At 34.5% G+C, this 12,610-nt stretch overlaps 1 protein-coding gene across 2 annotated transcripts in view; it reads right to left on the bottom strand.

Annotated features, from left to right (window-relative positions):
* Window positions 1–4,494: 4,494 nt before the first annotated feature.
* The window catches only part of CAMK4 (calcium/calmodulin dependent protein kinase IV), an 81,764-nt gene continuing 73,648 nt past the window's right edge, over window positions 4,495–12,610 (bottom strand). For both annotated transcript variants that reach the window (XM_081316236.1, XM_081316237.1), the window contains 4 exons: window positions 10,887–10,962; window positions 7,920–8,046; window positions 6,725–6,877; window positions 4,495–4,758 (listed from right to left, as the gene is read on the bottom strand). In XM_081316236.1, the coding sequence (XP_081172362.1) occupies window positions 4,564–4,758; window positions 6,725–6,877; window positions 7,920–8,046; window positions 10,887–10,962 (551 nt within the window). In that variant the 3' untranslated portion in view covers window positions 4,495–4,563. The remainder of the gene's footprint in view (window positions 4,759–6,724; window positions 6,878–7,919; window positions 8,047–10,886; window positions 10,963–12,610) is intronic.

The following is a 12,610-nucleotide window of genomic DNA, read 5'->3' as shown; positions in this document are numbered from 1 at the left end:
CTCCTCTCCAGTCTTTGCCACACAAGATCACAGCACCCAGAACCTTTCACTCTCGGTTCAAAATGTTTGCAAGCTGACAGGAGGCTTTGGGTCAGTGAAAACACTGCCTCAAATCATCCAACTTGCAAACACTTTCGGTGCCGAGATTGGAAGCTCCTGAGGGGGTGTGATATTGTGTGACTTCAGGCTTCCAGTCGCCATGCAAAATGTCCTTGAGGAAAGGCCTTTGCCAATAGAAACAGAGGCTAGGAGCAACCCCCGCATCAATCTGGGGCTCCATTTTCGTTGGTAAAGGCTTTTCCTCAAGGCCTTTGCTGATGAAAATGGAGGCCGGGAGCGACACACATGTCAATCTGGGGCTCCACTTTTAATCGGCAAAGGGTTTTTGCAAAGATGACAAAAGGTTTTGCAAATGGAGGGAAGGCTTCGATATTTCCCTCCATTTGCAAAGTCTTTTGCCGTAGATCTCATCCAACCCTCCATTTGCAGAGAACAAAGACCTAAAGTACTATGAGATCACACAAGATAAGTAGCATGAGATCTCACGCTACTGATCTTGCATGATCTTGCGGTAGTTTAGCCGTCCATTCTCTGCAAACGCACTGAAGGACTGAAGCAGTGAAACAGGCCAAGAAACGAAGACTCTCTAGATCTTCACAAGCCTAGTGCCTATGAAGACCTGGTGTGTGTGGGGGGAGGGAATAGTCAAGGTGATTGTTGCAGTGCTTCTGCAGTCATTTGTAAGGGTAAATTACTGCTGTGGTGCTGCAACATTCGTAATTTTGGGACTTGTTTGTAAACATTAGGGGGCACTTATTGCATAACTTCAAACATTCGCTAAAGGAATGTTCGTAACTCGGGGATTACCTATATTGGCTTGGAGACTTATATACCTGTATCAGCTAAAGAATAAAGCTGTACAGGGAGACAGAAATGCCAGATGACTAAAGCAAGTTTGTGGAAAGACGGGACAGGAGAACAAACAGCTTATATAAACTGGATAATGAAGAGTAAAAAACAGAAGAAATTTATCCTTGCTTCATTGAGGAAAGCTTTTCACTATGTAAATCATGCAGAATGTAGAAGGTGTTAAGGCTAATGGTGTGCCAGAATACCTGATTATTTTTCTGAGAAATTGTACGTATGATCAAGAAGCTTCTTTTAAGAATTACATTTGGTTAAACAGAGTGATTTGGAACAGGAAAATGAGTGACAAAAGGATATATATTCTCTCTTGCATTTAATTTATACAACCAATGTGTTTTAAGAATTGCATATTCCAGGATTTTAAGATTGGAATAAGCACTGGAAATTAAAATACTAATGCTTTGAGAAATTCTTACGACACCACTTTATCAGCCAAAGATAAAGAAATATAATTATTGTGCATGCTAAAATGGAAAATTAAAAATTAAAAATACAAATTAATATCAAATATTAAGACAACCAAAATAACATCTACCAGTATGACAATGAAGAAGTGAAGGCTTGATGGTTTTGTTTTCTTGAATATTACTCTAGATTAGTGTTTCTTAAAGGGTGATCCTAGGACTCCTAGGGTACCTCAAGACCCTCTCAGGTTTGCAAAATATTTATCAGGCTATGTTGAAAAATAATCCAATATTAAAATCCCATCAAACAATCTTGAAAAGTGATTGTGGTAACAAAAGTTCAACTTTAATTTTTAATAGAGTAAATAATGATAACCCATACAAACAAAAACTCTTTTGGATCCTCCATAATTTTTTTAAAATGGGAAGGGGTACTTTGAGGGGGAAAATAGTTTAAGAAACACTACTCTAGATAAAAATGGACAATGTGCTGGAAAAGTAAAAAGGAGGATTATTCCTAGGAAGAAAGAAATTATAGGAAGAAATGAAAAATTAAACAGAATAGTTAAAATACTGGTGTTTTCAGTGGCATTGTATAACTCTGAAGATTGAATACATAGAAAAACTGAGGTATAGTCCTTTGAGTTTAAAATTTTGGGAATGTTACTAAAACATCGATCATTCCTGTTCCAAATAAAGGCTGACTGTTCCCTTAAGACATGAACAGCAAACAAAAATTCACATACTATGTTTTGACCATGTGATACAAGAGGGAAAAGGGTTAGAAAAATATGGTATTTGATCAGGATGAAGAAAATAAGGTAACAAAAAGTTGATGATGGACTCAAGGAGACTACTGAGTTTTTACTAAAAAGTGTACTGGAGTTGAACTTGTTTCAGTAGCATCTAACTTAGATGTAATGTAATGTAATTATTTAGTGACCACAATTGGAACTGGCAACTCAGTAGTTAAGCGAAGTAGGTGCTAAATGAAACTGAGATTGAGTTTATAATCTTACTTCAGCTTTCCTCTGCTTTCCAGCTATATGAAGATTGTAAATTCAAGAACTGGTCATAAACTTACCTTTTCCTCACTGTTGTAGCTATGAATAATTGCTAAATGAGGTCTACGTGTATTACAGATTTCATAAAATACTAATTTTATAGAAGAACCTCAGTGGAAAATGTGCAGCATAATCTTATAAAAACAAATAAATCACCATTTATACCCTGTGTTTCCACAATTGCTAGGACTAAAACACATAAGATACATTCATATAGCAAAATCAATAAAAGGAATAACCTTAGATTCATGCTATCTAAACCATCAATGCAAGCCAGGTTGAAAACTACAAAATTCTTGATTCATTTCAATGGGGCATGCATTTAACCATACCTATAAACTATGATCTGATGGTTTGAATATCTACATAATTTCCACAGGCCTATGTGAAAGATGGGATTATTTAAGCTTAGAGAATGCAGTTTCATCCAAAGCGTGTGTGTTTTTGTGTGTATGTGTATGTATTTCATATATAAAAAGTGCTTTATATATTGCTGGAGATTTATTATAGTTGTTATTAGTTTGCTGTCTAAATTATTTACTCCAGGCAAGAAATGTAGTTGCCAATACAGGTAGGTATAAAGCTACAAGAATAAAATTTTGCAATGATTTCTTGTGCTTGCTCCAATTATTCCTTGTGTAAAACAAATATTTCTCATGTTCATTCATGCATTCAGAATAACATATATTTTAGAAAAGCATATATAATATTTACTGCAGAAACAAACATACGCTATTTTGTACTAAACCATGATTCTATCATACTTAGCCTCACACAAAAAATGTTCATTTACCCTTCATTTTAATATAATAAAACATTAAAATAACGAATTCCCTTTGCTTCTGAACATCCTCTTGGTTTAATAATAATTGTAGTGCCACTGATGGACAATGCTGCTGAAAGCATAATTAAGGAAAGAAAAAATTATTGAACATATTCTGTTATTGTGTGTGTACTAAAAAGCAAATGAGACTAATTATACACTTAATTAATTTCTGAGAGGTTGAAATTTTAAAACTATATTCCGTTATCACAAAACATATACTATCAAACTTTAGGGCTTATTTCTGAGTAGAACTATCTAGAGCTGGGCTGTTAGGGTAACTATCGCCTCTTTGTAAATTTTTTGTATACATAAAGGAATTCAGATGTTAGAATTATAAACAAAAGTTTGTCGTTAAAAAGCCATTCTGCTGATAGTTCAACTCACATAAACTATATTTGGTAAAGATTGTATACTGACAAGACGCATGGGACCACCCATTCTCCGACTGCAGAAAGTTCCTGTATCACCTACCGTGTAAGTATTTCTACAGTTATGTTGGGTACTCTCCTGGATACCATATATCCTTCCTGCAGTATAATTCTATAGTTTCAGATCAGTATTCCCAATTTTCTATAAACAAGGGCACAATTTCATAGTGATGACTGATTCTACGTTTTCTGCAGCATTTTTTCTTCACCTTGGATTTTCTGCAATCCTTACAGATATTTGGTTCTGCCAAGGGACTATTTAATTCTGAAATGCCAAATGAGAGCTATAAATTAAGACTATATAGAAATGGTTATCAACAGAGGTAAGGCATCCTTAACATCAGCATCAAGATCTTTTAGTCAACCCAATCATCTCTCAATTTTTCAAAGGAATGAACAGAATGTTTTTGCATATAAATCTCCCAAGTTTTCAATCATAAATAATTTTAAGATATCATTGATAAATAAAACTCATAAGCTTTTAAAAAAACACTTGGTGGATCCTTGTGCCTATGAGACTACTGGATAATTACAAATTTGAAAGGAAACATATTGGAAAAATGTCATGATGCTAGAGAATGCCTTTCTTGTGTAAGCAATAACCATCCTGCATTTTATATGTTATCTTATAAACATTCTACATTACTTATACATGTTGCTCATAAGATGTGCTCGTACTTCCTATTCTCCACTTCACCTATTGGCATTACTGTAAACATCACTTTATCCACGGCATGCCAATAAAAGACTTTACTGCTTTTTAGAAGCAATCACATGCATTAAAGTTCAGGTCACCGGCTACAGTTGGAACTTTACACCTGAAAGCAAAGTCATCCATAATTCATTCTTGTTGAATGATAATTTGGCTGGTGCATGAAATGGGAGGTCTTTGCTAAAAGAAGACGCTGCAAGGTTTATGGGTCTCCTCCTTCAGATCCTTGTTCCTGAATGTCCGTTTCCTGAGTTATGTGGCTTATTGCTGTCTCTTTTTCTTCTGTATCATCTTCTGAGCTTACAAGCTGGTTTTCACTGAGCTTATTGCTCTCATGGGTGCTGTGGCAGCTTGCACTTCCAAGTCGAGTTGATGCAACAACAGCTTTCACTGCAGCCTGGTTTTTTTTAAGAAAAAAGAGAAATCTTATTTTTTGACATGTATGATATAGCTTGGTTGCACTGAATGTAAGGTAGTTCATTCACATATATCAAACAAATATGATTTAGCTTAATGAAGCTAAATCATAGATTTTCTCGCACATAGTATGTGATAAAGTCTAGGTTTACATTCTAAATAAGTTATGGTCAAACTTTATTAACTGATGTGGTTTAACAAATTAATTTTATTCAGATTTGCTGTACTCATATATAGAATAATTCTGTAATGTTGCTGTTTAAAAATCTTAAGAAAATACAAAGCACAAAATGTATATATAACGGAATAGTATATGCAGATATGCACATGCATATTTGAGTAAAGTTATTTAAAATGCACTAAGAGAATGTATGCATTTTCTTGCATGTTGTTTCCACTAAGCAAACTGATATAAACAAGACTAAAATATAGAGCCAGAAAAGTGAAAAAAATTAGCAAACCAAAAGGTTATGCCAAAAACTCAACCAATGCAGTGCATGCCTAGTTTTGCAATGACATCATAATAAAATAATCCTGATGGGATAAGGCAGAATTCTTCATCCTTGTATGTGCTTCTGATATAGCAATAGCAATAGCATTTAGATTTACATACCACCCCATAGCACTTTACAGCATTCTCTGAGTGGTTTACAGTATAAGCATATTGTAAACCAGGGGTCCCCAATCCCCACTGCGGCCCACTATCAGGCTGCGGCCTATTCGGAATTGGGCCGTGTGAGTGGCTGGCTGGAGTACACAGAGACGAATAAAGCAGAACTCCGAGGCTTGGAAATTCCTCAAAGAACAAGATTATTAGTTACAAAGTATCGGCACGTCAAAAGTGAAACCAAGTCTGGAGACACATATAACATTTCCCCACTACAAAGTTAAAAAATCCCACCCTTAAGGCTATGCAAGCAACTACGTTCCCTCATACATCTTCTTGTCGGGCTTTTTATGCAATGCCCAGCCTGCAGTCTTGGGAGCAGCCAATGATCTTGGCTCCCATGGGATAAAAGTTTAGATTAGCAAACCGTCCTCCCTCCATTCTATGTGGCAACCGAAAATGAATAGGGAAAATGGCTGCAGCCATGCCATTTGTAGAGTTGACAAATATATTTTGTGATTTATGATAGCTATAAGCAGTTATGGTGGTGCAGTGGTTAGAATGCAGTATTACAGGCTAATTCTGCCAACTGCCAACAGTTTGATTCTCACTGGCTCAAAGTTGACTCTGCCGTTCATCTTTCCCAGGTTGGTAAAATGAGGAATCAGATTGTTGGGGCAATATGCTTTCTCTGTAAACCTCTTAGAGAGGGCTGTAAAGCACTATGAAGCGGTATATATGTCTAAGTGCTATTGCTATTATATGGCATGAATTTAAACATTGTACTTAAAGAATTAGAAATCAGGATTGTCAGCACACAAAATCAGTGAATATATGCAAGCTATTAGCTATGGCACATTTGGCATTTAAACATGAATAAATTTCATGTGAACATACTGGCAGCAGCTGTGATTTTCTTTCTACAGGGTTCACATTTACTTTTAGTTTAAACAATTAACTAGATACAGCATTACATTTGGTCAGTGGGAGTATTTCCTGAACAGAGCAAAACGGTCTTCTGATGAAAATAGATGTACATATATCAAAGATTCCCCTCTCTTTATAACACCTTCCTTCCTTCATTCTGTAATATTTCCTAAACTTGTAGAACATATTTTCTGTGAAAGGGATGTCCTAATAGCTTAGAAGCCTTCTGCAGCCAGAATCTTTTATCCAGGTATGTTGAATGTCAGGTTCATCTCAATGTAATCGAGCAGTTTCAGTTTCCGGAATATGCATACATATATTGCAGTCAAAATTATGACATGCTTACAAAACTAAAAATGTTTAGTGCTTGCCATTTAAAAAAAAACTATTTAACACCCCCCTCAATATATACCTTCAGTTTACGTCGAGCATTGAATTCTTGGAGTTTCTTTTGAGCTGTATCCATATGAATAAAATTGGCTGCCTTTCCTGTGACCCAAGGATGCTGTAAAGCTTGGAAAGTAGTAAGGCGTTTTTTGGGGTCAAGCACAATTAGCTTCCTAACCTGCATAATATGAAAAACATAAAGTTAACAAAAATCATTCAATTCCTTGAATATTTATTTTATTGTTTCCATAGGCCCTAATCTAAGGAATGATGTATTCAGCAGATCTTATGCATCAATATCTTTCTGACAAATGACCGAGCTATTAGTTCTAGCTGCAATAAACTGGCAAAGCTGAAGCAGAATTTAAACTTTCAATTTCCTTCCCTACCAGAGGTAATTGGGATGATTTCATAAATCAAAACATTATTTTATTTTAAAACCTCAAAGTTGTCAGTGGTGAAAAACTAAAACCATATATTAATTCCTGTTTTTCACTGTAGATATTATATATCTACCCTTTATATTTCTTTATGAATTATGGCTGCTAATTTATAATCATAATAATGGATGGCATTTTGCAATACAGATATTCATGATACCCAAGCTATCGGTGCATGTTCTGAAATTCAAGCATAATGAAGAAATCAGGACAGAGATGCTTGTTCCTTTGTCCTCTTTCAAGGCTTCTTTTAAAATCCTACAGGGGCAAGCAATAGAAGCAAAATTATATAACTAGACAGCTCTTTGGCCATTTGTCCACCTTTTCCTCGTTAATTAATGGCAGAAAAAATAGTGGGAAAATACAGGAGTGTTGAAAGCAAGCGTTACAAAATCTTTTCCCTGTAACATTCTGTAAATTCTGTATGTGAATAAAAGCCCTTCTGAGAAGCCAAGAGGCAGAGAAGAATTTTTTCCCTCTGTTATTTACTAGAATGGTTACAAGCTTTTCTTAGTTATGCAGTGGTTTATGCCTCCTTCCCTTACTATGTAGAGCACAGGTGTCAAACTCGCTGCGTCATGTGACGTGTTGCGACATATCACAACTTTTTTTTTGCATTGCCGGAGCTAGGGTGGGTGCAGCCTCTGCATGATGCAACCAGGCCGCAGACCGGCAGTTTGACAGTCTGGATGTGGAGTATGTTCAATTACACCAATATTAAAAGGAATTGAAAGCAGGTGACTTCACCACTCAAAACCTGTAAAAATTTACTGAACTTACCAAATCCTTGGCATTCAGAGATACATCATCCCACCAGGGAGAAACAAAATCATATTCACAGTTCAAAATCCTCTTGAACATATACTGATCTCCTCTTTCATCATAGAATGGTTCAAAGCCACAAAGTCTGCATGCAAATGAGAAAGAAATGTATACATTTGGTGAGATAGAATGATATAGGTCAACCTTAGCTTCTTTGCTACAAACTGTATTTATGCCCAGAAAATAAATATGCAAATATTGAAGTACTGTGCATTACCTTGGAAATTAAAAATAATATATTGTGATACAGAAATGTTAATAAATTTCTTCAATATGAACAGTCAGTGATTGTAGAAGTTAATGATTTCTATAATATAGTACATATGTATTTCTAAATCTCATACTGGGCTTTACACAAAGGTAAAATTCATGATTTTAAGAAAAACTGAAGTTGAACATAGATTTCAAGAAAGCAGAAGTTATTAACATTAGCATAATGACTCTGGAGCAGAAAAAAACTAATGAGAAAATTATCTTAAGATGGGTAGTTTCCTAAAAAAGAAGATATTAGGAGCATATCTGCAACTATTTTTCTTATTGTGGAAAAATATGGAGAGCAGTAAAAACAGCCATTGTTGTTAAATGAAAGGCAACATACAGAAGATAGGAACAAGGAAAGATAATTGAGCAATAATACACAGATAGTTTAGATAGTTTCAGGACAGCTGAACTGAGACTGGTGCAAGTTCCTAAAAAAAGAAAATGAGCTGCTGATTCAGAGTAAACTTATTATATAAACATGATAAATAATCATTTATCATATAAACATCAGATTTCTTTAATCCGAAAAAGTTTCAATTATCTTGGCTAAATAAGTTGCTCATGAAAAACATTTGAAATATTGATGACTGAAATAAGGCAAATGCTGTTCCTTTGGGAGGAAGGAAGGAAGGAAACTATAAACTAGCTAGTCTAGTTACTTTTGAATGTTCTAGAGAAGATCACAAATTAGTTTGCAAAAAAGCTTGAAAACAATGAAATATTAATTAGAAGTCAGCATGGATTTGTCAAGAATAACACTTGCACTGGTTACTTTATTTCATTTTTATTGGGATATTTTCATAGCAAAATTTGGAAATGCTACAGACAGAATACATCTTGATTTCAGCAAAATGTTTGACAAAGTTTTCCATGATGTGAGTTGAATGGTATTATTATTAAGTAGGTGCATAACTAGTTTAAAAACTGAACTCAGAGAGGGCTTGGTAATGATTTTTCAGCAAAAGGAAGTATTGAGTAGGGTATATTCAGGGCTTTGTATTCTTCAATATTTTTATTAATCACTTGGACAAAAAGTGGAAGGAATGCTTATTAAATATACATGACACAAATTTGAGTGGGAGAGGTAACGCCTTAATAGACAGAAGCAAGCTTCAAAATTATGTTGATGGGTTTGAAAAATGACCTGAAAATAAAGAATGCAATTTAACAAGAATTTAATTTGGTCTTTGTCTATGTTTATAAAATAATAATAATTAATGCAAGGTCTTCATCTAGGAAAGCAATTACATGCACACATGTGGAAGACACTTGCTTTTATATCAATATTTACAAAAATATATTGGAATAGTAAATTATATTTCAAGAGAATTTAGATTAAAAATTCTATAGTTATGTTGTCAGTTGAAAATCTGCAAGCACCAGCCTATCATTTAATAAATAGGTAAATACATTAATAGTTAATAGTATGTATTTGCTGGTTTCCTGTACATTAATTTAAATGGCAATTTTTATTCCTGATGTTTTCAGAATTTGATATTACTTATTCTTTCTTTGCCATATGCATAGGTACGTACGTACACACATACATTCATTCATACATATGACAGAGAAAAAGGAGGTCTGTATTTGTGAATGTAAAATAACAATATAAAATACAAATAAAGTTACAAAACATTGACAAAATATTAGGCCAGGAAAACCTTCCAGAAAAAAAGGAAAAATATTTCATCTTAGAACTTCTTGCAAAGACCTTTTTCTTGCTTGGTAATCAGCTGCAAGTCTCAATGCTTCAGAAGACTCTCCTGCATGGGAAGGGTCATGAAAAAATGCTTAATTACTATAAAACACTCCTCTACTTAGACCAGGGGTCTTCAAACTTGGCCCTTTTATGACTTGTGGACTTCAACTCCCAGAATTCCTAAGCCAGTCCACAAGTCATAAAAGGGCCAAGTTTGAAGACCCCTGACTTAGACTTATGCTCAACACCAGAAGAGTTCTTATTCTACATCTAAAGCTCAACTGAGCAATGATGGTAGCCTTCTTCTTCTCAGTTCATTCTAAAATTGATTTACCAATGGCCATTTTGAAAGGAAGAAGCAAGGTGTAGAAGAAGGAAGTTTTTAGAAAGAGAAAGATTGGTATGTGTGTCCTTTATGTTTTCAAAGCATGGTGATGGGATATTAAGTACAATTTCATATCCACATCATCTAACAATGGCTCTGCACTCAGTCCACATTCTCCATCTTGGATTTTTTTTTTACACTCTAGGTAAACATCAATTTACTTTGAATTTTCATGTCTCTTATATCCATTTTGGGAGAGTGGTGATGAGGGGAAATATCTTGCTTTATGAAGAGTTCTTGAGAAGCAGAGATAGCATACCTAGATTGTAGCCTAAATTTAAATCCAAAGTCATTCATGAATCTCAGTGTAGAGAGTGTAGTCTCAAATGAAACTACAAGCTACCATAAAGATAAAGGAAAACAATGCCCCAAGACTTGTAATTTAGCAAATTAAAACCAAACCATATTTTAAAACCTAATTTTTGCTTTTGAATAATTCCTGGACCTTCATCCTTCAAATCATTAAAAACAGAGCAAAGAAAATTATTGATTTAGTTCTTATTGACACAGTTAATGAATGCTGATTATTAGAAAATAATGAAATAACCACCTGTTCCATACTTATGTCTTCTAAACTTACAGGATATAGGTGATTATTCCTATGGACCACATGTCCACTTCTGATCCATAAGCACACCCTCGCAGAATTTCTGGTGCTGCAGATGATAAAAACCTTGTCAGTAAAACTAGATAACAGCCATCAAATATATGGTCTAAACTCATGAAGAAAAAAAAGCATAATTCTACAAATTCAAAATGACAACATTTATAAATAGAACTCAATAAAATAGAACTTAAGAAAGCAAAAGTAAAATATTTCTGAAAGTAATGTTTAGTACTAACTAAAAGCTTTCAAATGTGCTTAGCAACTAGGCTGCAAAAAATAGAGTTTTGGAATGATACTTTGACACAACAGTTCTAAAATTAAAACAACAAAAATTAATTATAAGTTACCAGCAAATACTTTTGAGAATGTTAGTCAATTTGATTCTGCATAATATGGGCATATTTTTTTTTATTTAGCAACCTATTTCTGATCTTCACGTGGGATTTTCCTAATATATTCAAAATAGATTTGCTTAAGAGATTTTCTTTTCAAGAAACTTTTATCTGTATCTTCTTTGTATTATGCTTTTAATGAATACTGCAATTATTTAAATATTACGAGGGGGGGAAACAAGCTTCATTCAGAAGACATATTTTCCCCCTTAAATCAATTGATGGATGTTCTTTAGCTTCTTAATTTATTTAGATGTTTTTACAGATTCCTGAAGATTCCAGCTGTATATCAGGGATTGTTTGTGGAGATGGTATACAGTACTCCATTTGTTTTCCAGCTTCCATAGAATAAGACATTTTAAAAGGAATTTTATCTCCCAGAGAAAGCGAGTTGGAGAAAAATCTATCTTGACATGATAAACAAGATCTGGAGAAGGTGATTCTAAACCTGCAGTGTGACTGAGAAGCTGTATATCTTTTAGGAATGTCTGTGTTGTCAGATAGCCAGTGTGAAAAGGCAGTCAAAGTCCTCCTACTTTAGAGTCTTCCTGCTGAAATCAAAGATAAGGTTTCAAAATCACAAATTAGAATAGACTCTAGAGCACGGGTAGGCAACCTCGGCTCTTTTATGACTCATGGACTTCAACTCCCAGAAGTCCATGAGTCATAAAAGAGCCAAGGTTGCCTACCCCTGCTCTAGACAAAGATCAAAACGCAATAGAAAATGCCAATGAAACTATAATTGGGTGAACATTGTTCCTAGTCTGAAACTTAATCTCTTTGATCAACTAAGAAAAAAGGTCCCTGCCCCAAAGAGATTACTATTTTTAATTGACAAAGGCTAAATAATCAGAACCCACAATTCAGCAGTGTGCCTGACTGCAAAAAGGGCCTGTTCTCAGCTGGCTAAGTGCATTTTCTTAGAATTCCTACTAGGTGTTCTTTTGCACATCTTCAATGAAAAAAGGTAACATTTTCCGATGTAAGGGGCATTTGAGAAATACCTAACCATGGCTGCCTCCATGGTATTTTTGTGTATTAGGCCCTTGCAATAAACTTTGATCGAAGCGACTTCTTGCGTTCTTTATTCCTGACTTGGAAATGGACCTGGTAAGATTTCTTTCTAACACCAAGAAACTATATTCACCTTATTTGTTATTTACATGAACATGCGAATGTTGTGCATATGGTAGAAATTTATGCAAAATATAGAAAATGTGAGTATTACAATGCAAATGGAATAAAATACAACAATTATCCAGACCATTTCAAGGGGTGAAGTCTGATCTAAAAATCTAAACGTTG

Source organism: Vipera berus (assembly GCF_964194415.1).
Source record: "Vipera berus genome assembly, chromosome: 2".
Classification (NCBI taxonomy): Eukaryota; Metazoa; Chordata; class Lepidosauria; order Squamata; family Viperidae; genus Vipera; species Vipera berus.
This window is presented reverse-complemented; position numbering and strand designations above follow the sequence as displayed.